Below are 27,044 nucleotides of genomic sequence, written 5' to 3' on the forward strand. Positions count from 1 at the left end.
TCCCATTTACCTTCTCCAGTGAGTATCCATTATCCCCTCCCTTCCTCTCCCTCTGACTAGGGAACCTTCTACATATTGCCATAGACACAACATATACTTGGATCATAATGTTTACTTACTTATTCATGTTTTTCTTTTCTTTTTCTCTCATACTAGATTAAGACAGTGCCTGACACTTGGAGATACTCAAATATTTGTTGAATGGCTATCAAATGAATGAGAAGTATTGGAATAAATTCAGTCAGAGGAATTTCTTGGTTGCAGATATGTCTCAGGGATTTTCATAGGACCTCAGGTTGTATAAAAGTAAAAAGGGCGCCCCCACTGACACACCCACTAGGCAAACACCTATTCCATATTCTTTCGTCCAGGCAAACTTAATCATTACCAAGAGCTCCTGTGAGTGGAACCATAGCTGTATAATTCCATTGGATTGTTTCCATAAGGTTTTAGCTCGAGAGAAAACATGACTAGGGAAAAGGAATCCTTAATTACATCTTAAAAATATGATCAAAAGCAACATTTAAGAAAAGTGTTTCCAGGGAAGAGCTGAGGATGATACCCGGTTTATAATAATTCGTTTTCCCAAACCTCAGAGCATGTGATCAAAGCTGATATACATTATCTCAGGCTTGGTACCAGAGTGACTCATTTTTTCTTACTTTTTTTGAAGTTATTATTTGATTTATTTATTTATTTAATTTATTTTTTTATTTTTGGCTGTGTTGGGTCTTCATTTCTGTGCAAGGGCTTTCTCTAGTTGCGGCAAACGGGGGCCACTCTTCATCACGGTGCACGGGCCTCTCCTCTCACTATCGTGGCCTCTCTTGTTGTGGGGCACGGGCTCCAGACGCGCAGGCTCAGTAGTTGTGGCTCACGGGCCTAGTTGCTCCGCGGCATGTGGGATCCTCCCAGACCAGGGCTTGAACCCGTGTCCCCTGCATTGGCAGGCAGATTCTCAACCACTGCGCCACCAGGGAAGCCCCTGAAGTTATTATTTGGATGAATTAATAGATGAGGAAGAGCCAAACCTGGGCCAACCAGGTGTACACTGTAAGAGTCCTGCTGCCTGATCTGTAATAATTTCTTTTTTTTTTTTTTTAATGAAGAAGCTGTGGTCTTTGGCAGATTGAGATACTATCAAGCAATTCAGGCCCTTTTAAATCAAGATAGGGATATAGCAAGTTAGAACTTGCAAGAGGAGGACAATGGAATCTCCTCATTAAATGTGTAGGAGGTTGCAAACAGATTTGTTATGAGGCAGATCAGTGTGATACAAGTACTCTTGATCAACTGTGTGCTCAACACTGGGATCATTCAGTTAATCTGGGCCAAGGATTTAAAAGATTCATACCCAGTAAGGCTTCAGCTCGAAGCAGTTAATCCTCCTTCCTACCATACCACCACAGAAGGAAATAAAGCAATGAAGCTCCTAGTTCCCTCTCCGTCCTCCCATAAGGTGTGCTAACATTGATTCATTGGTAATTGTTGACATATATCCCTGGAAGACTGAAAATTTGCTAAATTCACTGACACATTTGGATGAGAGAGATGACAACTTCTTAGTCTAGAATCTAAGTAAAGAAAGAATAAGCAATGCATTTTTCTGAGGACCTGGTGGTGTGGTGACACCATTCCCTAACAACTCTAAACATTTTACAAAGTGCAACTCAAATAATCTCATCTGTTTATATAAGAGGAATTCTCCTCCCTCTCCCCCTCCCGCAACTTTACAGCTTAGGGGAAGTAGAGGACAGGATTGAGGGCAATCATTGGAAGGTGCAAGGAGATGGATTTTGAATTGAGCATAAGACTTTTCTAACATTTGGCATTATATAAGAATGGAATCTGCAGCTTCGTAAGATAGTGAGTGCTCTTTCCATTAGTAATACTATATGAGGGATGGACAAAGTCATTTCTAAAGTTCCTTTCCAATCCAAAGACATCTCTATTCTTGAAGCATAATGAAGACCCCCACTTTGAACATAGGCTAGCTGTCCTGACTAGCAAATTAGTGCCCCATCAGCTTTGGTCCTTAACTTCTTTGATAAGTAATGTTTCCTTCTTCATTGGTGTTGAGAACTGGAGAGGGAGGTGGGGTTGAAATAAACAAAGCACCTTCTGAGCAACTAAAACATCTTGAACTGCATATTCACTGTTGCATATTTTACTAGTAAATTTAAAAGTTGCTCTCTCTTTTCAAAAGGAGGAACCATGTTGGAATAAATACTCTTTGTTCACCAGAACTGTGAGATCCCCATAATGAGAAGAAAGCTGATTGGGAATCATCATATTACTCTACAAAACCATTTTTCAACTGATATTTACAAATAGTCTTCTAAGAAAGGCCTGAAAAATGAACTCTTAATCTGATGTTTTCCAACCCTATTACTATTACAGCATATATTATCTCTAATATCAAAGAATAAGATTTTTTTTTATATAACTTTAAATTGGCTCCTGACTATTTTAGGCATAAGTTAAATTCTTCTAGTCTTTAAACCCTATACTAATATACATGATTTGACTCTATCAATTGTACTTTAACTTTTTTTGTTTTCTAACACTTATTGGACACTTATTATATGCCAACCGTTGTGCTAGAAGCTTTCACATAGCTTGCATTTGGATAAATAGTTCTAGGACAGTGAGTTAGCAGGGGAGTTTAAATTATTAGTTTATAGGAAGGCTTCAGAGAATTTGTAAAGCTAAACAGTGCGTGTAATAGTAATTACAATAATGATAAATATCTAGGGTCCATATTGCAGTTTATATCTTTCAAAACACTTCACTGTACACTCCTGTACTTTATTGGATTTTTTTCTCTGCTACACTGTTTTTTGGGTTTTTTAAAATAATAGCTTTATTGAGATAAAATTCATACACTATAACTTTACTGATTCTTAACCCTACTTAAACAGTAAGAGATAAACTTGATGCCAAAGAACAGACAAGAGTCCATGTTTCACTAATATTTAAATTCAAGTATGTTTTAAAGACAAATTAAGAAGAAGAAAATATTTTGAGACAAAGTTAGAAGGAAAAAGTTTGAAGAGAGAACAAAGTGTCTGAAAAATAATATAAGAAAAGAAAGGTTGATGATATAAGGTATATATATCGGACTTCCCTGGTGGCACAGTGGTTAAGAATCCACCTGCCAATGCAGGGGACACAGGTTTGAGCCCTGGTCCAGGAAGCTCCCACGTGCACCAGAGCAACTAAGCCCTTGCGCGTCACAACTATTGAGTCTGCGCTCTAGGGCCTGCAAGCCACAACCACCGAGCCTGCATGCCACAGCTACTAAAGCCCGCGGGCCTAGAGCCCGTGCTCCGCAACAAAGACAAGCCACCACAATGAGAAGCCCACGCACCACGACAAAGAGTAGCCCCCACTTGCCACAACTAGAGAAAGCCGATGCGCAGCAACAAGGACCCAATGCAGCCAAAAATAATAAATAAATAAATAAATAAATAAATTTATTTTAAAAATAAATAAAATAAAGTATATGTATCAAGGAAGTGCGGGGCGGGGAGGGGAATGTGAAGTCTGGAAACTAAGTTTGGTTTGGTGAATATCAAGAGGGCTGATCAAGAGTTTTGAGAGAAGATGGGAAAGATTAAGAGACCAGCCAAGTTAATTTGGAAATAAGCCAGCTTCATGTATAATAAGCTAAGAACTATCTGAGCGGATCGGTAATTCAAGGAAGTGGCCAAAGAAAGCTTGCTGCACAAGGAGCAAAGATAAATCAAAATAGACTGATTTCTGAAGTTTAACTCGGGATAAAAATAACTTTATATATTTTTTGCAATATGAAACAAAGACAAGTGGCAGATAGCCTATAAATTAAAGATTCATGCTGTGTTTCTGCATTCTGTGTTTTGAGTCCAGTCTAAAGTGGATGATTCACTAGGAAAACCACATTGAAAAAAATGTTGTTAGTTTAATACTAAATAGTCTATTTTAAAAGCCAAATGTAATTATAGGATCCAGTTAAAACAATGCTTTTTAAAAATCACATGCAGAGACGAAATAATGTATTGTATTTGAACTTAAAATATGACCTCTTAAATTTTACCAACTGTTCCAAATATAACTGTAGCTAGAATTAATGTAATGGTGATCAGATTATTTTGTATTCATTTTAAATGTTATAAACTTAAAAATACCCAGTGGATTTTTCACATTAGAATTTCACTAATTGTACTTAGTGTTCTTTATGAAATGAAATTGCTGTTTTTACTCAAGGTGGATTTCAAGCACAATATAAATTAATTCATGCCACTTTAATTAGAGCATAATTAATTAATTAACCAAACAAATAGTATGATTATTATTATTATTACTAAATACAATGGAAAATTTTCAAGCTCCTTTAAGTTTTTTATCACTTCATACTACTAATACAACATATTTTCACTTTTCAACCAAATTACTCTTTTTATGTTATTCTGAATAATCAAGCAGGTTACTTTTGTTAAACCTGTTTGAATCAGAGTGTATATGTAGGTTAATTTAGTCATAACTGAGATTTCAAAAATTACCAAAATTCTGGTCATTTGTTAATTTAAAAATTAGTTTACCTTTTTAGCATTTTAAAAGTTATTTACATTTATGTACTCTTAGTAAAAAGAGAAGTTTAAAACTTCGCTCATTCAGACACTTTGAGAATGTTAAGATACCTAAATATATAAGAAAACAAACCAACATTTTAAAATCTTTTTTGAATCACATATGTCTCTGAAAATCTGAAGAAAGCTACAGCTTCCTCTTCCCAGAAAAAAGATACACGTGTGTATATGCACATGAAATTTTGCTTAAATTTCACAGTTTATGGACTCTCTGAGGTCTGCCTATGGACCCACGAGAAGTCCATGAACTCTGGGTTAAGAACTCTGCAATAAACCTACACTTTGCTTTGGCAAGATGGAAAACTTATCATTAGGTATGATTGTTTAAGCTCTCATTCTTTAGGGGCATGTATCTGAAATGAATGATTTTTTAAAAAAATCTCCCTAAAAAACTTTGGCTCAGTTATCCCTCCTGTTTAGCCTTAAAATGAGGACCAATTTCCTTTGGGTCAAACCCCAAACTCTTAGTGTCTTGACTTTCTAAATGCTTGACAACTATAGACACTTTAATGAAATCCAAATGGGTGACATTCAACACTTCATTCTGATGTTCTTTACAGATGTTCTTAATAAGGACACTGAAGAAGTCCTTAGAAGCCTAGCTTCACACATCAGCCAAGGAAAGAAAGAATTCATTGGAAAATTAAGATAATAAGTAATTCTGGAGTCTTCCTGTACCAGTCAATATTGAGCACTTACAGCATAACCCTATAATCAGCTTCGTAGGAAAGTGTATAGTGACGGGTAAAGTCTGCTGATAGACTCCTGGGAAGCAATAGTGTTAGACCATACTACGTTCTGTTGTTGACTATTTAAGTTCTGCTTAGAATAATTTTCCCCATAAAGACTTCATTTCTTTAAGTGACTGTTTTTTTTTTTTTAGAATTTCACTTTTTAAAATTTATTTATTTATTTATTTATTTATTTATGGCTGTGTTGGGTCTTCGTTTCTGTGCGAGGGCTTTCTCTAGTTGCGGCAAGCGGGGGCCACTCTTCATTGTGGTGCACGGGCCTCTCACTATCGTGGCCTCTCTTGTTGCGGAGCACAGGCTCCAGACACGCAGGCTCAGTAATTGTGGCTCACAGGCCCAGTTGCTCCGCGGCATGTGGGATCTTCCCAGACCAGGGCTCGAACCCGTGTCCCCTGCATTGGCAGGCAGATTCCCAACCACTGCGCCACCAGGGAAGCCCCAGTGACTGTTTTTTTTAATGAATACAGGAAGAAGAAGCTGAAACAATTACCTTTGGTTATCATAATTTTAAAACAGTTAATAATTGATATGAAGATAATTAATAGAAACTATACAATTGCTGGAATTTTATAAGTAGAATGGATGTCTTAACACCACGTAGGTAGATTAGGTCACCATAATCATTCTGTTCTTCCACTCCATTTACTTGCTAACAGTGGACAGAAGGTCACCTGAAATTTGTCTTCAAAGCTCTAAATAGAATAGTTGCAGTCTGGAGAATTATTTTCCTGTACATTCTTTGAGACTATCTGGAGAGAAGGATTTGCACACTTAGATGGACATGAAAACTTACATGAAACATTTTTATCAATAAATTTGCAAATTTGAAGGTGAAAAAATGCTCAATTTGTCTGACAAAGTATTAGTGTTATGGGCCTTCTTCTTACAACTTTCAAGAGCAGTGTTGACTTTATAGGATGTGTGGAAGTGAAGCACATCAACCTGAAAAGAAAGATCAGAAAGAAAGGTACTCAAGGATTTTGCACTAGGTTAGTCAGAGTTCTGAATTCTGATCCAGAAGCTGTCACTGTTATTTCCCACAGAGCCTTAGGCAATTCACTTCACCCCACTACCATTCACCTCTTTCTTCACCCATGAAATGAAGATAATCCTGATCTACCTAATAAGAAAGTTGTGTAAATTTAATGTCCTGTTCAAAATATTTCAATAATTTTAAAGCTTATTTAGCTAAGTTTTAGCGTTTGATAAATTTGTGCCTTTTGCCTTATATCTTCAGTTGAAGGTGTCTACAAAACAAGTGAGACATTGTCAATGAGTTTGTGACTAACACCATGAATAATTAGAATAAGTTAACAGGTGACAAGGGGAAAATAGAAGTATGTGGGAAGGCAAAGAGGGAAGGCAAGGTTCTAGAACTGTCTTGCACCATGGGAAAATCACTTAACTTTTCTTTGCCTCAATTGCCTCATCCTCAAATGAAATAAAATACTCCATGCTGTCCTTAATAATACCTGTTTTTGTATATTTACATGTGTATATTTTTATTTGGCCTCTCTCCAGTAGAATGTAAGCTTTAAGGGTGTAGAGAATTTGTCTTTCTGGTATATCAGTGTATCTCTAGTTTCACAGAGTAGCTGCTCATTAAATATCTAGTATTAGATGGTTCCTAAAGTCCCCTTCAATGCTAAAATCTGATTCCTCTTTTTTTTAGAAAATGTTTATTATGAAAATTTCCAAGCATATAGAAAAGTATAGAAACTAATATAATAAACACCCCTACATGCATTACTCAAATTTGCCGTCTTCACAATTTCTATATTTGCTTCAGATTTTTAAAAAAATATATCAAATAAATTGGAGTCCCCCTCAATGTGTACCAGTTCCCAATTTCTTTTCTCTTTCTCCTCAGAGGTAACTACTGTACAGAATTTGATGTTTATTATTTCCAAGAACGTTTTATACTTTTACTACATTTTTATAAACTACATATCATGTCTTCAAACTTTATATGCTTGTTATTCTGCAACTTGCTTTTTTTTCATACATTATGTGCTTGAGATTAATCCATGCTGATACATGTAATGCTAATCCATTTTAACTACTATTCCATTATGTGAATATTCATGATTTATTTATCCATTTTCCTGTCAGTAGACATTTATGTTCTTTTGAGTTTTTCCTATTGTAAACAATATTTCAAACAGTATTCTCACCCGTGTCTCTTTCTACAGATATGCTTGAGTTTCTGTAGTGGAATCGCTTGGTTGAAGGGCTATGCCTCTTCAAATTCACTAGTCTAGGCTACAATATCTGATTCACTTGCCTATATTTTTATGGAGATAGTTGGTCTAGTTATTTCCCTTTTCCTTTTTTTTTTTCTTTTCACCTAGGCAGGAAATGAAGTGTTAACCAAGTTGACAAGAGCATCATCTTTTTATTTCTGACCTTTTCTATCTCTAGCCAGACAGAAATGGGGCAGAAGCCTTAGAGAAGTCAAGAAGATTAACATAAAATAAGGAAATTCAGATGTATCTAGATCAGAATCACATAAAAACATGGCCATGTCCTGTCATCACATAATGATATTTACAACACAGCGCTGTCAATGTGCGATGTTGCAAAAACACAGTGCCACATGGTAAATATTGCAGATGTCTGTGAATAAGTCCCTCTGAAAGCTTATGACTATGACCCAGTTCACAAGTGAAGTAATTTTTAGGATAGAGAAGCACTGACTTTTCAGACCATAGCAAAATAATGGGAAATGTTAAATTCTGACCCATAGTACCAATTGAACTACTGTTTTAACACTGTTCTTAAATGGGCAAAGTATCTTAGTTTAACTTGACGTTCCAAATTCTTGATCTTGTGCAATTCATTTGCCTTGAATTTCAGATGATCTATTTGGAAAGGTAGGATATAGGAAAAGTTTTTAAGTCTGTCTCTACAGTTAAACAGCTACTATATTTCAATGGATATTTCCTCATTCAATAAATATTAAAATATAACAAAGAAAATGAGAGCGTTTGTATTATCTACTTAATATAGTTTCTTTTTCATAGATTAATTTTCTTGTTTAGATAAAAGATGTAGGGCATGAACAGTATACTTTCACTGGGAAGTTTACCCTGGTAAAAAGACAGGAGCTATTACATTCTATCTTGTCAATGATCCATGGATAATGGGTCACCAGGGGATTTAAGAACTGTATCTTTCAGTTTTTGCCAGGGAGGTATATCAGTGTGCACTGATGTGAACCATAATATGACACACCTTGAAGAGTCTTCAAAACCCTCAGGCACTCTCTCAGCCGCTGTCATTAAGATATGGGACTAAAGGTTGTCAGTTAAAGATGGCGTTTTATAAATAACTTCAGTAACAGAATGTTTTTTCCTATTTCTCCATATTAAATTCTAATGAAAGAATTAATCCTCAGGTTTAAAAATCCTTAGAGTTTTTTTCCATTATCTTAGAAGAATACCTATTTGTGCTGATATTGAAAAACAGAACCAATATAGATTGTTTTATTGTTAAATGGGATGGGGGAAGCAAGTTGCAAAATAATATTATAATGTGATCATATTTGTGTGTGTATGCTTTTAAGTATGTGCTTACATTTGCATATCCACAGCAAAATGTCTAGAAAGATATATGAGAAATATTAATAGCAGCTACCTTTGGGGAGTGGAATTAAGAGGGTTATTAATGGAGGAGGGAAAAATAAAAGACTTTTACTTTATACCCTTCTATATTATTTGAATTTTTTTTACAATAAGCATGACTGTTTTATCATCTGAAAAATAATAAAGAAATACATTTATTTTTCAATTTAAAAACATTACTTTCAATCAACAGTCTTCTAAAGAGTCTTTAAAAGTTCAAGTGCTGGACTTCCCTGGTGGCACAGTGGTTAAGAATCCGCCTGCCAGTGCAGGGCACACGGGTTTGAGCCCTGGTCCAGGAAGATCCCACAGGCCACAGAGCAACTAAGCCTGCGTGCCACAACTAATGAGCCCATGCGCCACAATTACGGAAGCCCGTGCGCCTAGAGCCTGTTCTCCTCAACAAGACAAGCCACCGCAGTGAGAAGCCCGTGCACTGCAACAAAGAATAGCCTCTGCTACTCCACAGCTAGAGAAAAGTCCACAGGCAGCAACGAAGACCCAATGCAGCCAAAAAGAAAAAAAAAAGAGTTCAGGTGCTTTAGGAAGACAAATCATATAACATTTTAAAGTAGAGCTTAATTTGCAAACCCACATTTATTTTTACTGAATTAATAAAGTAATTTATGGGAGCGAAGTGATATGATTTCTTGGTATTTTCTAGCTTTTGTGAAGTCAACAATACTTACCTAACAATGCATGTATGCTTACCTCAATGAGAACTATACATCCTACAAGCTAGAGAAGACCTTATTATGTGGAGCAAATTTTCATTTTATAGGTGAGAAACTGAATCTCAGAGAGGTTAAATGTCTTGTCTGTAAACAGTTCCAGAGCTTAAAAAAAATTAAATCCTTCTTCTGACTTCATGTCCATGGCTCTTTCCATCACAAAATGGCCTCCTGCACTAAAATGTTAGTGTAATGGTAATATAAATAGTCCAAAAAAAAAGAAAAAACCCAATTTCATTTAGCTCTGATCTTAAAACCAGCATACACCCACACCTCAACACCTAAAACATTACTCATAGCAAATTAATGTTCTTCATACAGAAGCCGAAGTAACAGGTCATCTGGTGACAATACTTCAATACACCAATTGAAAAAAGAAGTAAAAAAGTTCTCTGTGACTTTCTCATCTTAATCAATTATCACATTCTCTTTCTTCTCCTGCTTCATAAATTAGTGAGTGGATTAAGTGAACAAAGAAAGACAAAAAAATAAAACATCAAAGCAAAAGATATCTACTCATGTAAAAAGGAAAAATCAAATTTGTGGACAGCAGCAATAGAAAAGAAAAAGTAGATGGAGAGACCATGGAAGAGTAGTAGGAACCAAGAAAGAGAAAAAATTGACAACTTCCAGGACAGTGAGAAAAAAAAAGGGGGGGGGGTTGAGATTTGTTTTATGTTTATTATGGTAGGCACATAGTAAATGGCTGATGGATAAGATAAAGGGGATGATGATGTCTAATACAGAAGTTCTCAGTTTCTAATACATGTAAGAACTACCTGAAGTGTTTGTTTAAAATATAGAGAGTCCTGGGTCTTTATCACCAGGAATTCTAACTCACCCCCTGAATTAGAGAGGGCCCAGAAATAAGTACCCTGGGTAATTCTAATGATCACACCCTGGACGAACACTGAGCTGGAATTATTGGAGCTCTTAAAGGGGAGGAAAAAAAGGACCAGGATACAGAAACCTAGAGAAGAGAAAAGATAGGAAAAGGAGGTTTGAATAGAAATCAAGGAAGAAAGAAAAGGAAAGTTAAAGTAAATATGTAACTAAATTAAAGGAATGGTTTAGAAGAAGCATGAGGGTGGATGTGAAAAGTGACAAGCAAAGACTGGTCAGAAGCAATGAAGCAAAATGAAATACAAAAATATTGAGGAAATTAAGGCTTTATCTTGGACTTTAAAAATAACCTTTATTACCATTTTCCTTTATAGCAGTAACATATTCATTGTGGAAGAGTTGAAAAATAAGAAAAGGAGAAGAAGAATGGACCCTTAATTTGTTACTTGTGAATAGCTCCTGTTAACATTTTGGTATATCTTCTGCTAGTCTTTGTTTCTGCTTAGTCTCTTGAAGGTTTTGTTTGGTTATATAGTTTACCCCACTATCCAGAAGTAGAGCCTTCTGAGAAACCTTTCCTAAGAAATGGTGTAAAGCAAAGAAGCAATTACCTTAGCACACATCTTGTTAATGCATGCACAAAGTAAATTGAGATAAAGCACAGATGCTCGGAGACAGAGTTTAAAGCTATGGCCGCTTGATGCTGAGATGCTGAGTCTAGTTCCCGGAGAAAGACCTTGGTGGTGCCACTCTCCCTGCTCAGGGTGTGGCACTGCCTTTATAACAGCTCCTGCAAAACAAATGCTGAATGCTATTTTCTCCTTTTTTCGGAAAAGTGAAAATCCTCTTCGGATTTCTTTCCAGTTAGCAAGAACAGGTACTAATGTCGGTCTTTTGTGAAAGTGAAGTGAAGTAAAGCGAACTTTCAAAAAGCAGGGGATACCGGTATATACCATCAAATATCCTGCTTTTATAACATAAGCATCTTCCAACATACAGTTATTAATGGAAACTTCATTTTTAACATCTGCTTAATATTCACAATAGTCAGTTCTCCTTTCTTCCTTGCTAACAGAGCTCAGGTCTTTCAGGCAGTCAAGAACTTCAGGGAATGCTGGCACCATTTGGTGCACAGAAGGTGAATTTTATGTAGTCTAAGTCAATCACGATGTAATTCTATTTCCCTTGTTAGTGATTGGCTAAGGAAGGAGCAAGCGACCTAATTCTGGCCAATAAGATATGAGGGCAGGTCTACAGACTGGATTTATGGGAGAGATTCTTAGTTCTTAAAAAGTGGTTAACAAGAAAGAGGTAACCCCCTTTTCTGCCTATGGGATGTGTGTGAGAAGGAAACACTAGAGCCGGTGGTTGGAACTATTGCATCCATCTTGTGGCCATGAAGGGAGCCAGCTACACAATGAAGATGGAAGAAGAGGGAAGCAGGAAGAATTGGGCTCTGGATGATCTTGTCACTCCAATCAATCACACATCCCTGGACCCTTCTTCTTGTTGGGTCAGAAAATAAATCCCCTATTGTTTAAGCCCCTTTAAGTCAGATTTTCTGTTTCTTGCAACAGAAAGCATCCTAACAGATGTAGCATTATAACTTCCTACACAATTTTCCTCTTGTAGGCTACTTGCGTTACTTACAGTTTTTCATTATTGCTTTTGCCTTGGATAGTTTCAAGAAATAAAAAAGTTACATAGCCTAGATAGTAATGTAATTTGTGTTGGGGGGAAGAAAGCAAGCAATAAAGAAAAGAAACAGGAATGAACTTGAAATATCTCAGGTCATCAAAGCTGAATCATTGTGAATCTCCACTCCCTTTATTGCTCATTGCTGTCAGCAGAGGTGGTTATCAGTGGCAAGTTACATTTCAGAAGGAAAAATTGGGAAATACAGTCTCAACATAACACGCTATTAAGGGTGAACATAAATAATCCTCTGAAATACAAGAGCTATTCCTGTTTGCAGTGTTACATAGTTTCATCAACTTTTTCTCTTTATTATAATAAAATTACTTTGGTAATAAGAAAGGCAGCCCGTTATGCCATGGTAATTCACTTCTCATGTTAAAATTTGCTGTAGATTCTACACTGTGTTTAATCTAAATGCACCTAGTCTATCACATTGACAATATTCAAGAACTAATGTTTCCCAAGGGCCTTCCAGAATCAAAACTGGGGCAAGGGTCCCTGACTGAACATGATTTAAGTGAAGAAGTTCAAATGTCTATGCTAATATCTGACAAATGAACAGTAGAAGAAACCTCCAGTAACTGCCTCTGGTTTCATCACTAGTAATGGTTGGGCCCATTTATAATTTGAGATTTTTAAATATGTTTACTTTTTAAATATTTAGTTGTCTTAGAGTCAAATTTTGGAAAGCTTCCTCATGTAAGAGAGGATATGCCTGTCAAAATAATAATTTTAATCAGTACATTTATCAAGCTCTAGTGGTACAAGGACCTACATTTCAATATTAGCATCAATAAGTACACCTAACACACGTTCAGAATTTTATATTAACAATTGATTACAATGTAATTCATTTATAGAACTTATTTTTTAAATCCCACACATAGATTACAAAATGAGACTAAAGTCACAACTAAATACTTAACTGTTGTTCATGAAGTTCTTCAGCACTGTGGTTATGACTCGTGATATTTCCCACTCCTGGTCTCTGGCCAGGAGTATTGATTCATGAGTTGACTGTGGTAGAGGGTGTAAGGAAAACACGGGCTAATCTAAATCTCAGATAATGACTCTTTTCTAAACCCCCCCCAAAAAAAAACAAACAGCAAATCAATTTCATAAGCTACAAGATATCATTTCCCCCGTGATGTCTCATAAGTTTGTCTCATGTAAGAATCATTTCCTGCATACCTGGATGTGTAAAGAAGAAGAAAACAAAACTCAGAATGTGGAGAGGAACCCACTGTTCAAAAGTTTACCTGTCATCATGAAGAATGTGGAAAGAGTCTACTCTGAGGCTGGATCCTTTCTGAATCTAGATGGACGCTGGGTTTAAGAGTCCGGATTGAAGAGGGCCATTAATTTAAGCCCTATTATAGGTTTTTAAATTATCTAAGTAGTCAAGATTCCAAAAATGTGCCACTAGATGCAGAAAGGCAGAAACTGATCATGAAAATCACTGGAAACTAGCACAGGGCTTGGCACATGAAGAGCACAAAATAAACATTTGTTAAAGAAATAACTGCATAAATAAATTTACCTGAACTTTTGATAGCATGTATATGGGAAGGGAAATTGCTTTCTCCACCTTCTCTGTTTTTCCTCATTCACTTCTGATTTCCATTTTTTTCAATAAAAATAAATGGAGAGGAAGAGTATTCTGGTTACACCTATCTGTATTTCCCTGTGACAGGGACTTCAAGGGTATGCCTGAGCTTGATATCGAGCAAGGGTCAATCTTTGATAATTCGACTGAACCCTGTGCTACGGAATTGTGTCGCTGGTAGTCGGTTGGAGTGGGTGGGGCAGTGAGGCTGACTACATGGAAAAAGCCTGCTGGATTAGGGGAGCTCTAGGGACAGTCAATGTGTAACCCTGCCCTAAAGTATTCAAATCTTCTGTGCCAAGGTGGGCAGGATCTTGAGGGAGTAGGGGTAGGGAGGTCACTGAGTTAATTCTGTACAAACAAAAGAAAACAAACAGTTTCATTCCTCTAAATGCCACACACACATGCATCCCCACATTCCATCCCTGCCCCCCCCTCCCCGGTGAAGCCTTTGGGCCCATCCCATGTTGGGAAATGCGTTTGTGTGAGCATTAGACACACAGACTTAGTGGGTGGACATTTTGTTGGAGAGAATTGATCTCTCATGAGAAGAAGTGACTTCCAGCCAGCACCCTGCGAACAGAATAAGCCGTGAGTCAGGAACGCTTTTTGAAACCTCCTCATAAGTTGTTTTGAATAAGGCACAGGTGAGGAATTTTGAGTCTAGTCCCCAAATCTCTACCTACTCTTCTGGAGGATTCTAAGGTACAAACATAGGGCATTTTGTCTGGTATCTCCCTGATGATGAAACCTGCCATGCCCACACAAATACACAAATGAAAAAAAAATCTGAGGATAACTAGTTCACCCTGTTGCTCAGTATTAAAGTTTGCAAGAACAGGGCCACAAGTTCCTCCAATGTTCCCTCTTGAAGTGAAATTATTTCCCTTCTGGACTCTGCAATAGTACTACCGTTTGTCTGCATCCAAAGCCTTCCACTCGAATCCTACATGGGGTTGTCATTATATTAGTGTCATATTCCACCAGAACCATTTGGGAAAGAACTGAAATGCCTCAGAAGGTGATTACATATTTGCCATGAGCTCTGTACACAGAATAACCTGTACTTCTGGCATTTTCCCAGGGACAAAAGGCCAACCAGTGATGGAAACCTTGCTAGTGACCTAACTCAGTTTGCTTTGCAGAGAAATACGAACCTTCTAGAAAAAAAGGTCTCTACCCTTGGGAAAAAATATTTTGTGCAAACATAGCTAAGTAGTCTCTCCTTTCTGTTCTTGTCCCCCATCTTCTGAAGGTTGTACCTGCCTGCATTCTTCTGTAGCAGGATTTTAGACTTTTCCCCCAAAGGTGGAGTAAAGTCTCTGTCTATAGAGCTAAATCATAGTGTTCAAAGTCTAATGGCAAGAGAAGTTGCCCATCATAAACTATGACAATAGGTCAAGGACTTCTAAAAGTGAAGTGGTGAGAAGCTCCCTTCTCTGCTTTTTCCATATGCTTCTTCCCACCTTGTGTTTTCAAATGGGTCAGCCATTGGAGTTGCCTTGTTATTAATAATGATTATTATATTGCTTTTATCTGAAGGAATAATACACAAGGAATTAAAATAAACAAAAGGGGAGGAAAAACCTCATGGGTATCAATTTTAATATCTTCAAAAAGCAGAAAGACAGCACAGTTGACCAATTCCAAAATGCCACAGTATGAAAAGGGAAGAGATGAAGTTTCAGTAAGAGAACTGTGAGAAGTCTTACTTTTGAAACCTTGGGATAAAGAATGCCCTTCAATATTTAATATTTCAGAGACATGCCACTCTTCCAGAATCCAGAGGAAAAACAGAAGTCAAATAGCAAGGCACTTTTGCAGGAGTGTTGAAACAAACAAGAAAACATTTTATTTTTGAAAATACAGTCTTTAAAGATAAATTTGGTTTCCATTTTCCATACCTAGGTGCATCCAACAAGATACAAAAACAGACAAAACAAAACAACGAAACAGAGACCCACAACATTATGTACAGAGCTCTAAAATGAGCTGTGAATATCTACAAGACACTAGCATATGCTCTTTGTGAAAGGATGTACTTGTGTGGCTTTCTACAGTTCTCAGTCCTTGGGAAGAAGAGTTAACCCCCTGGAGCTGCCGGTGTGGCTGCAGCTGGGGAAGAGCTGGGGTCAGTGAAGGGTTGGGGGTGGCCCCCCCGGGTGGGAGGCGTGGAGAGGTGTCTGGGGAGGGGAGCGGCGGCGGCGGCCCGGGACAGATCCGGGGCTTCTCTAGAAGTCCTGCCGCGGGGTGTGAGTCAGGCTGTGCCGCCGCAGATCACAGTTTCGCCTGAACACTTTGCCGCACTGCTCGCAGCTGTAGGGCTTGATGTCTGTATGGGTGAGAAGGTGAGTTTTCAGATTACTTCTCTGATTAAAGGTTCTTCCACATGTGGGGCATTTGTGTGGAGATTCCTGTTCAGATGTGAAGCAAGCAAAGGATTAATCCTTCACACCACCACGGCACCCTTCTCAATAGTTTCTGTCTTATCGGTATCACAAGGTTAACAGAACACGCGCACGACAACAAAGAGGAGACTTGCAGGAACACATCTGTGTTCCTAATCCTCCAATCACAAAAACACACGCACAGGCACACACAGGGACCGGATTACACTGATAACCGCCGGTGGCCACTGGCGGTGGGCTTTGTGATTTCCAGCTCTTTACATTTCATCACCATGTCATAGGCAGGAAAAGGGGGAAGGAAAAACTCTAATCCTCTCTTAAGGAACGACATTCTCTCGGGTAATAAGGCTCCTCTTTGGTGGAAAATTAAACTATTCCTCAGTGTTCTGAAAACTACAAATTATGAGGCCCCTGGGAGAGAGAACGTATGGGATTTCACCATGCCTCCATTATCAAAATTACCTTTATTTCCTCCCAAACACGAAAGCTTTAAATGCAGGGCACATCAGGTGAAAAAAATAATAATTCTAAAATTAGGATTTAGAATAGTGAGAGTGGCTTGTTCTTTAAGAAAAACACATAAATGTTTTCTGTTAAATAAAATTAATTTCATGTATAAAAAAACTGGGTGCTGCTTTCTCCACCTAGAAAACTGATCTAAATAGAGCCTTTTATGAGAAAGACCCTGCCACTGAACACCTTTTCTAGAGCAAAAATGATAAAACAGAACCAGTCACTGTTTTTAAACAAGAAAACAAACTTACCTGCATATGTAAAGTTTTGTGAACAGCCAGAGTTCTAGACTGACAAAATCCTTTCCCACACTCCTGACATTTGAAGGGTTTTTCTTTGGAATGGATATACCTGAAAATCAATATAAGGTTTCATTGAAATGGCTTTAACACCACGGTGAGGAGTTTCTTTTTGCAATTACTTTAAACGAAGTCATGAGGGAAAAAAGAAAAGAAACAGGATTTCCATTATTTATGTTTTTACACCCCCCCCCGCCCCCCCGTGTAATTCTGTTTATGGTTAACCTCAACTAACCAGACTCTTCAAAACATTCACCGGACGCCGGCTTTATCTACACTTGATCGCCCTCTCTGGCGTATTTTGGAGCTCGAAATCGTGCCGAACGAGCTCTTCTTGGCCTCTACGGTTTTCTCTGGGATTTAAACTGGTCAAATCAGGATGTAAGGCAAGGCCAAGTTTAGGGGGACTGATTTTAGCGAACCCCTTAAAAGCCGCGGAGGATCGGTACAGAAGTCCTATCTTGGGGTAACAACAGCAAGTAGAGTCCAGGGAAAAGATACCCTCACCCCCACTCCTGGGAAGTTTTTACTGGATGAAAACACTTACATTATAGTATTTCTTCAATTGCCTTTGATTAATGCATAGTTGAAGATGTGGAGGGAATGCGAAGAGCCGTTTCTAAATTCAGTGATCTCAAGACCCCCGCAAATAAGTTTAAAGAAAGGTCCCTGTGGCAGGCTCTGGGGCGCACCTGGGGGCGAGTCAGGGAAGGGAGGGAACCCAGTGGAGGTGGCCGAGGAGATTTCCAGAAATGGTCCTATCGCAGGCAGGACCTGCACCCACCAGAGAAAAGTCTTCGAGGTTTCTTGGCTCTACCTGCCCCACCCGCTAAGGTCGACCCGGTGGAAACTGGAAAACCGATCCCAGGACCAAGGCCAACCCAGCAGATTTTAACTACGTAAGGATGGGGTGGCCCTCCTGTATCCCAAACAAGAACAGGCAGCAGGGGCCCGCTGAGGAAAAAGGTAAATTTCGGGGGTTGGTTGTGGCTGGCTGGGGAGGGCTTTGGGGGATATATTCTAGTTCAGAGGGGATTTTAGTGACGCTTGCAATGTCTACCAGGATTCGGTATTCTGAATAAACTGTCTTTCCCTCCCCAGGCCAACCTCTTTCCCCACCTTACCTGTGATCCCGCAAATGATCTTGCCTCCGGAAAGCCTTGTGGCAGATGTCACACGTGTACGGCCTCTCATCTGTGTGGGTCCTCTCGTGGATGAGCAAGTTGTAGGATTTGGTAAAGTGTCTGCCGCAAAACTTGCAGATAAACTCTTTTTTCGTTTTGGAGGGCAACCTCCCTCGGGAGGGCTTTCTGTCCGGAGTCAATTTACTGAGGCCCGAGATGGGGCTACCCAGCCCCGGGCTCAGCTTGGTCAGGTCTCCTATCTTAGGGGGATCCTCTTGCGTAGCGGCCACGGCCAAGTTGGCAAAGTCAAAACGGGGCCGGTCCTTGTGCAGGGCTGGGAGGACGTGGGCAATGGCTCCCTGCTTGGGGTGGAAGAGGTGGGTGGTAAAGGGCAGAGCCGGGAAGGGGAAGCGCGCGTCCACGAGGCCCTGCGCCGCCGCCATCTCGGTGATGGTGGAGCGGGTGATCTCGTGCACGTTGGGGTACCCCAGTGTCCAGTGGTTCATGTGCATGGTCTGCACGGCGCTGAGACCGTACAGGCCCTGCAGGTGGTCCACCGCGGCGGGGAAGGTGTTCACGGCCTGCAGGAAGGAGTAATTGGTGAGCTGCAGCGATGGGTGGAGCGGAATGGGCGCTGGCAGGGCCTTGCTCCCCATTTTCCGGGGTGCTGGGGGGCGGAGGTAGCCACCCTTTTTTTCCAGGACTCAGAGGCGGCTGGGCGTGGGGCTCCGGCGAAAACCCAGAAGGACAACGGCGCGCAGAGAAAACCCTAAAAATGGCCGGGGGAGAGAGAGAAAGTCGTGACTATTATCCAAGCCTGCTCGGTCTGTCCCTTGGCGCCGCGTGGGTTACAACACCTTCCTTCTAAGTCCCCCTCCCCACCCACTCCGAGGCCCCCAAATGGAGTGGTGACGGAACTTTGGAGAGCCTGCCCGGCGGGCGAGTCGACACCCAAGCTCGAGCTCAGCCCCCGGGGCCAGGGTGTCAGGCGGGGCAAAAGTGGTCCCCGGCGGCGAGCGGGTCGCCCGTGGGAAAATCGGGTTCCAGGCACGCACTGATTCGAGGAGCCGAAGATCCGGGCCGGGGAGAAAGAAAGGTGGGCAGGGGCTCCAGCAGACGCGGCACCCAGTCCAGCCCACCCACCCCTACCCGATCGGGCGAAGCTTGGTCATCCGTGACACCCCGCTGTGCCAACGCCCACAGGCCCGGGCTGAGCCTCTGTTGCCGCCGTGCCTCCAAGCTCCCCGGGGAACGTTGGGTTGTGGGTCTGACCCGGGCGTGAGGGCCTGGCTCAGCCGGGCGGCTCCTAGCGCTGCGCCCCGAGCCCGTCGACCCGCCCGGCGACCGCCGTTCACCCGGACCGCGCCTGGGGTGCTGGAGCGCAGCCGGGCGCACTTTGCGCTCCTGGGGCTGCGGGGCCCTCGGAGGGGCTCGCCTCGCCGGCGCTGACCTCAGAGGTTTTCTTTTTCCTTCCTCTGCCTCTGTCCCATTTATCAGCGGTGACGGGCCACAGGAAAGAAAAGTGACACCTCGGGGGCCGGTGAGGCCTAGAATCACCCCTTCCACCTTCCCAGGGGCCGTCTCCTCCCACCCCCCACCTAGATCCCTTCCAGATGGTTCAGGCTCAGTGGGGGGTTGCGGGGGTGGAGAAAGTCCCTGATCCAGGACCAGGCGCCAAGCTCTCGGGAGGCCCGAGTGCTTCTCGACCTGGCACCAGGAGAAGCTCCTACACCGGCCAGGCCCCAGGAAAAGAGAAGAGAGGTGAGGCGAGAGTGTTCCCCGGGGAGGAAAAAGGAAGGAGCAGCAGGGGAGCCACAGCAGATCGGGTACGGTGCGCCTCTGCCTGCCTGGAGGAAGCTTGTTTGTCGGCCTGGAGTTGAGTGCGACGTTGCTTCTGCCACCGGGAAGCCGGCCGGGGTCTGCGGCCTGGGCCTAAGCAGGGCGCACGCACATGCCTGTCCCTGAAGCCCCAGTGCCAACACGGAGGTCTGCTTTCAGACCCAGTTTCCCAGGGCACCTCATCTGCTTTCAGGATAGGCCCACCTTCTCCCACTACCAGCCCCTTTTTAGCAGAGAGTTCTGCCAGCTCTGCGGCCTGGGCCGTGCCTCTGAAGGTGGCTCCCCAGGGGCTGGGACTCACAGTTAAGCGCTTTCCCTAGAGAAGGGCAGGCAGGCCTATCTGAGCCATCAACCTTTATGCCTGGCTTTTGAACCCAGCAGGAAGATGGGAGAGTTTGTCCAGACTTCCTTGCCACCAGCCCTTTCTGCGCCTGAAATGCTCTTCTCTAGCGTGCTGTGAAGTCTTGCCTGTGGCTCTATCTGAGGGCAGGCTTAGAGGGCTACGCTAATGACACAGCGCTCTGGCCAGGCAGAATCTGGCCGCCTCTGCGAGGCCCACACCTTCTCTCCCTCCTCCCCTGTTTGGAACGGCTTGGAGACAGGGATTTATTAATGAACCGCTTCTGCCCAGTGGTATGCGGTCTGGGAGTTGAGGCCGGGAGTTAATGAGAGGTGTGTAACAGTCAGAGGGTCTCAGTCAGACCGTTCAACTGAAACTGTAAACCTCCATTAGTAATAAACTTTCCCACCACAAATCACAATTCATTTTTGTTCAGCGGCAACCCTCAAGCCCTCTCCTAGAGAGGTAGAAAAAAAAAGATTCTACTAACATCCCTGGTAATCTATTTGTTTCCTCTTCCATTAAAAATCATAAGTTATACCTTTATTTCCTTCTTTTTGCATAGGAGGATTTTCTAGAGATTCAAAATATTATTTTTCCCCTCGTATTAAAAAGTGGCCTCCCCACATAGGAAACCGAAATTATTATTTGGGTGTTTTCCCAGACTGGATTTCTTAGAAATAAATACAGGAGGCAAAGTGTAATTCCCACCACGTTCTCCGTGTATGTATGTGTACGTGTGTGGGGTGTGTTATCGATTGAAGGAATATCATGGCCTGTGATCTTGATTCCAAATGCACAAAGTGAACTCTGCCATAAAGCTTATATGTTAATTCCACCAGCAGAAACTTGAGTGCCATCTTCCTTCCCTTTCCACCAAATGGTTTATAACCCAAAATTAATGCCTCTTTTATAATTCAGCTTCATGGTGGCACAAAAGTGCTATTTCATAGTGTGTATTCATTTTAATTTTCAGGACAAATAGTTTCTTCATAGAAGAAGAGCAAATCCTTCACAAACAGAGCAACCCTAAATATCCATTAAACATTTTTGCCATAAAGAATTAGGGAGTTTAGATTTCCACTCTCCTGTTGAGTAGCTGGAAATATATGTCAAAAGATATTTTAAGTCAATGCAGAGATCTAAAGTACTTTCGTTTTGTCTAGAGCTGAGCATGTAGTTCTCACACTCAGTTTCAGGCAATAACAGCCATCATCTGCTGTCACTTCTACACCATCCCGTTTCAGACCATTGGTTACTTTTAATTTTGCAAGGAAAGAAACTTAAACCAACGAAAAGACATAAATATTTCCGTGGAGCTGAGACTAGTTTTCTTTCATCAGCCTTCTTCACAGGAATTTCCAGACATGTACAGATGTTTTGTAAAATTTAGTTCACTTGCTGTCAACAACTGAGAGGTGTACGTACTAATTTCAGTTCAGTGAAGCTTTCAAAACACTGGAGAAAAAAATAGTAATTTGATAAGGAGGCTCGCTCTTTGGTAATGTGTTATTACACTTTATTATCTAAAAATCGTATACAGTCAGGGGTCATCTGCTAACACCTGTGGGTTGGTGTCTGAGAGAAATGACTGATGAATCTGTAGGCTCGCTGAATTTCAGCCCAAGCCACAATAAAATTTTACATTAATCAGAGAGCTATACTCCAAGTAGATCTAAGGAGATCATTTTAAAAAAAAAAATTAAAATGGCCAGATTGGATCAGGTGAACAGAGAGAAAGGGCCGCGAAGTTCCTGCCCCTTCGCTGCGCCTCTGCCTTCCCAAGGAGTTAATTAAATTAAGATGCCTTCCGCATAATCTGGGTTCTGTTTCTCTCTGCTCCCTCGCTCCCCCTGCATGAGTAATTTTCTTGTTCTGCTCAGGACTGCAGTTTGTTTAGCAGAGAAAGTAGCTGTCTGCGCCGTTTCGCTCCGGGAAACTCCAGCCCTCTTTTGTTCCCTGCTAACAGGTAGGGAGACAGAGCCAGCGCACCCTCCACAAACACCTTTTTCTCCCTCCTCACCATACAAACACAACTCCTTGCTCTGTTGCTACTTCTCGAGAATCCGAGTGTTTAAACCCCAGGGGGATTTGCCTTCTGCCCCCTCCTCCAGGACTAGAGGATGGGAGGAAAATCAAAAGGCCAGCACAAGGCTGAAGAATTATCTAGGACTGAACTATTACTTTTCCCTTGAAACGAGCTGGCTCGGCAGGCACTGTGTGTCGCGGCCCGTCCGCTCTGCCGCGGCTTCCCCGGGACGGGTGGACCAGGAATACTATGGCAGGGTGAGAAAGAACATGAGATTGTGGGGTTTCATCTCAACGTACGTAGATCAGCTTTTAGAAGAAGCTTTGCTGAGTGCTTAGATTAAATGTCGCAAAACAAAACTAAAAACAGTACGTGAAAGCGTGTGTCGTTGCGTGTTAGCTGGGAGTGGCGTGCCTGGGATCCGATAAAGTGAAAAATACAATGCCCCGGGAGTGCGTCCGTATGATTTCTTTTCACAATTTCTGAACTTGTGGCACGCCGGACCGAGAATCCGAGCGCCCCCTTGCACCCCCTGCAGCCTGCCTTCCTTAGGGTGGCTGCAGCCCCTTCCCAGAGCGGACACTCACCTCCCCTAGAAACGTCCGCCTGGGCAGCGTCACTCAGACCTGGTCCAGGCAGTGAGGCGCAGAGCTTGGAAAGGTCATTGGGTCCACGCCGGACAAACTTCTTTTTCCGCGCGGAGTCCCGGGAGCCGCGGACATGATCTGGAGGACGACGAGCAGCCAAAACGAGAGCGGATCCTCGCCTTCGTCCCGAGTCAGTGGTCGTAGAATGTGTAAAGACCCAGGGTGGTTGGAGCCCGCGCTCAGAGCTCGCCCGGAACCTCGCGCCTCCGCGAGCCTCTCGCCGCGGACTCGGGGTAAGGTCGGAGCCTGCAGCCTCGCAGGGCCATCACCCTCCAGCAGCGAGCACGCCGAGCTCTGTCCCCGCCCGCGTCCCTCCCCAGGCTGCTCGCGGCCCGGAGACCCGGGCTTTAGTAGCGGCCCCGCCTCCCCTTCGGGCGGGCGTCCCGCAGCCGCGCTGGGCCCCCAGCGCCCAGGCTCCGCCTCCGCGCCCGGCGCCCGCTAATGGTCCACTCTGTTTACTTGTGTTTGGATAGCAACTGAGTCTTAAAGGCACAGGTTTGCTCGAGGTTTCTCTGTTACAGAGGCAGAGCCAAGGTGACTCAGTTCAAAACTCACACACAAACACAACGTCCACCCCCTTCCTTCTCGGTGCCACTTTTCCTTATAATGTTAGAAACTGAACAACTGGCTTTCTGCCTCCCGAAGACCCCGCAGAGAAACTCAAAGGGCATTTTGTAGTTTTACTTGGCGCGCTCGCCGCGTTAATTTCCACATCTTAACACGTTTAACGTAACTATCTTATTCGTAGGTAAAATCAATCACTTTTAGATTGTATTCTCCAACATATAGCACCCTTCCTCCAATTTTAAATAGTTTTGTACATACTTTTGTTCAGTTATGACTGTATCTGTAGTCTGCTTTCGCCTGCTGTTTTCAAAACGAAGTTTGTTTACAGAGGTGACAATTGACTAATTTCGTAATTACTGCAAAGACATATGTGGGATATCCCAGGAGAAATTTCTTCCAAAATTTAAGCTTTAATCAGCCAATGTACATTTCATAAACAGTTAACCAACTTGGTTAAAGGGGTGGGCATCTGCAACCCATTGGCAAACAATAAAGAATCCATCTGGAATGGGTGAAGAGCAGTCATTTAAAATATTTAGGAAAATACTATGCTAGCTTCTCAAACGTGTACATCTTCATTCCCAGCAAAAAACAGAGTTCATTGTTCAGTTGCCAGGAAACGTAATCGAATTTGAAGTGTAGTGATACATTTTTCAGGTTCTTCTAAAGATTTGGTCCTCTGTGAGTGTAATTGCAGGATGCACTTCAGCTACTCTGGAAGTAGGGTGACCGAGTGACAGAAAGGGGATGACATACTCTCATTTTAAACAGCCTCTTTCCAGATGAGATCTGCGTGAGCAGCACTGAGCAAAACGCCCTTCGTCCCAGACGAGTTCGCCAGAGGCGATTTACGTTAGCCCCCTGCAAGTCCGCGCTTTGAGGGGCGCAGATCTGCAAGCCAAGAGGCTGTACAATTCAAAGGTGTTCTGCCAAAATGTGGTTTTGGATGTGCCGCCCAAAACACAACTAAAATAATCTCAATAGTGCGGGGAAGTGGACAAATACAAGCAGAAGACTTAAAACCTGTCAAGAGGTCAAGCTATGATTGGGAAGCCAGGCAGAAGCTACGGGATATTATTATTAGGATAAAATCCCTTCCATTTTATTTATGCAGAGGTAAGTAGAATTTTTCGTTCCTTCGGTAAAACATAATTCAGAGATAGCAGATCTTTTTTTTCTTTTCTTTCCAATTTCAAATTTGCAAAGGTTAAAAAGTGAGCCTGGAATGAAGACCCGAGTGTTTAATATCCTTCAGCGTTGAACTGCTTCAAAGTAGACTTGACAAACAGCGTGGAAGTAGCGGGATGCCTGAGTTCAGGACTTTTTTTAAAAAAAACTTTTTCCCTAATGGATTCTATAGGGGTGCTTTCATTTTAGCGCTCAGTCCTGAGCCCCAGCTACGGCGATGCCTGCGGTCCCCTCTCTCTAACCGCCTCATTCCTTCCGCAGCTTTTCTCAATTTGGAAGATTTGGAGGGAACTTTCTCTTCTTTCAGACCCCCAGGACACAACTCCCGGGGTGGTGACCTGAAGAGTGTTCCTACGCTTCATATTTCCTTTTCTGCAAGTGGAGGAAACTCCCAGCGGTGGGTTTCACACCTTCCCACCGTGTGTGTGTGTGTGTGTGTGTGTGTGTGTGTGTGTGTGTGTGTGTGTGTGTGTGTGTGTGTGTGTGTGGTGTTGTGTGCGGAACCGCCTGCTCTTCCCGAGGGTGAACATAATTTCCAACCATTCACGAGCTGCGCCCTCTTTCCGCAAAGCTCCTGAGCCTGGGTTTTTCCAGAAACGTGTTTACCTCGCCCACCCCAGCTTCCGAAGCTCCACAGTGGAGTCTGGGCCACGCCGGCCCAAGCGCTGCAGCCGCTTGTAAGGTAGGGAAGCGTCGGCGAGCTCCGGGCTTTGGGAGAAGCCTCGAGGTGCGGCAGCGCCTCGGCAGCCTCCAGGCCCGGCCACCGCAACGGGCAGGTGCGCGCTCCACGCGGAGAGCAAGCTGGAGGCTGGACGCGGAGCCGCACCCTTCTCAGGGCTCTCCCGGGCCACCTCTGCGGCCACTCCGGCCGGCCCTTGAGTTGCTCCACGCTCTGCCCGAAGCAAGCCCCCTGCCCCCGCCGGCGTCTAGAACGCATGCTCTTTGGGGGCCCACCCAGGAGCAGCCTCCTCGGCCGGACTCCCCTGGCGACAACGCCTGGCAAGGAAGATAGGCCCGCGGCGAGTTGTGGGTCCGGGTGTTCAGAGCCGTAAGTCCTGGAGCCTACAGAGCGGCCCAGCCGCGCCCTGGGGGGCTGAGTCCCTGCGCCGCCGTCCCACTCCCCCTGCGCCCTCCAGAAGCAGCGCTGCGGTTCACTCCGACGTTTCCGCCGACTGGTCATCTGCTGTTCTCGCGGCTCTGGGCTTGCGACACCAAGGACGCTTCCAGAGAAGTGGCTAACAGACTGTCGAGGGGAGCGCGAGCAGTTGCAGCCCAAACCCGAACCTCCCCTGGAGGACCGGACGCAGGACGGGGAGAGGACAACGGAGGAATGGGAGGAGGAGGGGGCTCGGCAGCGCGGGCCCCTTCCCCCCTACCTCCCACCCCCACCCGCCCCACCGGCCCACCCAGGAGGCTCTGCCAGTTAAGCCACGAACAGGTGTCAGACACACACTTCCCTGAGGTTGACTCCGAGCCTCTACCAGTCTGAACCGCGCGCTGCGGACATCCTAAAGACTTTTGCCCTTTATGTCACAAGTTATGGACACACCATCTTTTTCCAGGGATCTCAGCTGCCATTGCCTCTGAGGACTGAGGACTCGCCTCCCTTCTCTCCAGCCTTCCCTGCCTCTCCAGGGCGGGGACCTTCTGCATTTGAACTTCCCACCCTGTTTGCCGCTTTTCGCCGGAGCCCGGAGGAATTGAGAGCCCAGCTCTTCTCTGGGCGTGTGCACTCCAGCCCCAAAGTAGTGAGGAGGGCCGCGCAAACCTAGAGGAGGGTCGCGGGCACTGGGCTCAGAACTGAGGATGTGGAGGCAGGAGACTAAGAATTTTGTCTTTTAAAAAGTAGTTTCGGGACAGCGCTCTACAAAGGGCTGGGGTGGGAGAGCGCGGCAGCAGGCGGGAGCTCCGCGGCCCGCGGGAAGAGCCGCAGCGCCCCCTGGAGGCGCGGCCCGAGCACTACGTGGCGCGGGCGCCGGGGGTAGTCACTCAGGCGGCTAGCTCCCGAGGTGACTGTCCGGCTGCCAGCGACCCTCCCGATCTTTGAGTTTCTTTCACCTCCTCCTGGGCTCCTTGGCTGCGGTGGCAGAGTCGTGTGCGCGACACGGGTGCTAGAGAGAGGGCCTGGCTTGCTGTCAGGGCCAGTAAGCCGCTCCACCCCCACCGTTGGGGCCTTTGTGAGCATCCCGCGCGTTGGCCTCCCAGCGAC

At 43.5% G+C, this 27,044-nt stretch overlaps 1 protein-coding gene across 4 annotated transcripts; it reads right to left on the reverse strand.

Moving 5' to 3' along the window:
• On the reverse strand, window positions 1–25,233 carry OSR2 (odd-skipped related transciption factor 2). Of its 4 annotated transcripts, none has more exons than XM_082364427.1 (5): window positions 23,021–25,233; window positions 19,375–21,862; window positions 18,226–18,994; window positions 17,054–17,153; window positions 1–16,295 (listed from the first exon to the last, which is right to left on the reverse strand). In XM_082364427.1, exons 3-5 carry the CDS (start codon window positions 18,879–18,881, stop codon window positions 16,113–16,115), a joined length of 939 nt encoding a protein of 312 aa, XP_082220553.1. In that variant the 5' UTR covers window positions 18,882–18,994; window positions 19,375–21,862; window positions 23,021–25,233; the 3' UTR covers window positions 1–16,112. The 4 variants fall into 4 exon arrangements, 3 of the variants coding, with proteins under 3 accessions (XP_082220553.1, XP_082220552.1, XP_082220554.1); XR_014236535.1 differs by lacking the exon at window positions 19,375–21,862 and having other exon boundaries at window positions 5,528–11,367; window positions 13,202–16,295; window positions 23,021–25,232; XM_082364426.1 differs by lacking the exon at window positions 19,375–21,862 and having other exon boundaries at window positions 23,021–25,232.
• Window positions 25,234–27,044: the final 1,811 nt, after the last annotated feature.

This window comes from Balaenoptera borealis, assembly GCF_965194805.1.
Source record: "Balaenoptera borealis genome assembly, chromosome: 17".
Classification (NCBI taxonomy): domain Eukaryota; kingdom Metazoa; phylum Chordata; class Mammalia; order Artiodactyla; family Balaenopteridae; genus Balaenoptera; species Balaenoptera borealis.

What these genes read in the sequence shown, in the direction of transcription:
- OSR2 (XM_082364427.1), bottom strand. Translation starts at nt 18,881, where the DNA reads ATGGGGAGCAAGGCCCTGCCAGCGCCCATTCCGCTCCACCCATCGCTG. An exon ending in GATCATTTGCGGGATCACAG is followed by an intron (nt 17,154 to 18,225) that starts GTAAGGTGGGGA and finishes ATTGATTTTCAG; the next exon opens with GTATATCCATTCCAAAGAAA. An exon ending in ACAAAACTTTACATATGCAG is followed by an intron (nt 16,296 to 17,053) that starts GTAAGTTTGTTT and finishes ACATCTGAACAG; the next exon opens with GAATCTCCACACAAATGCCC.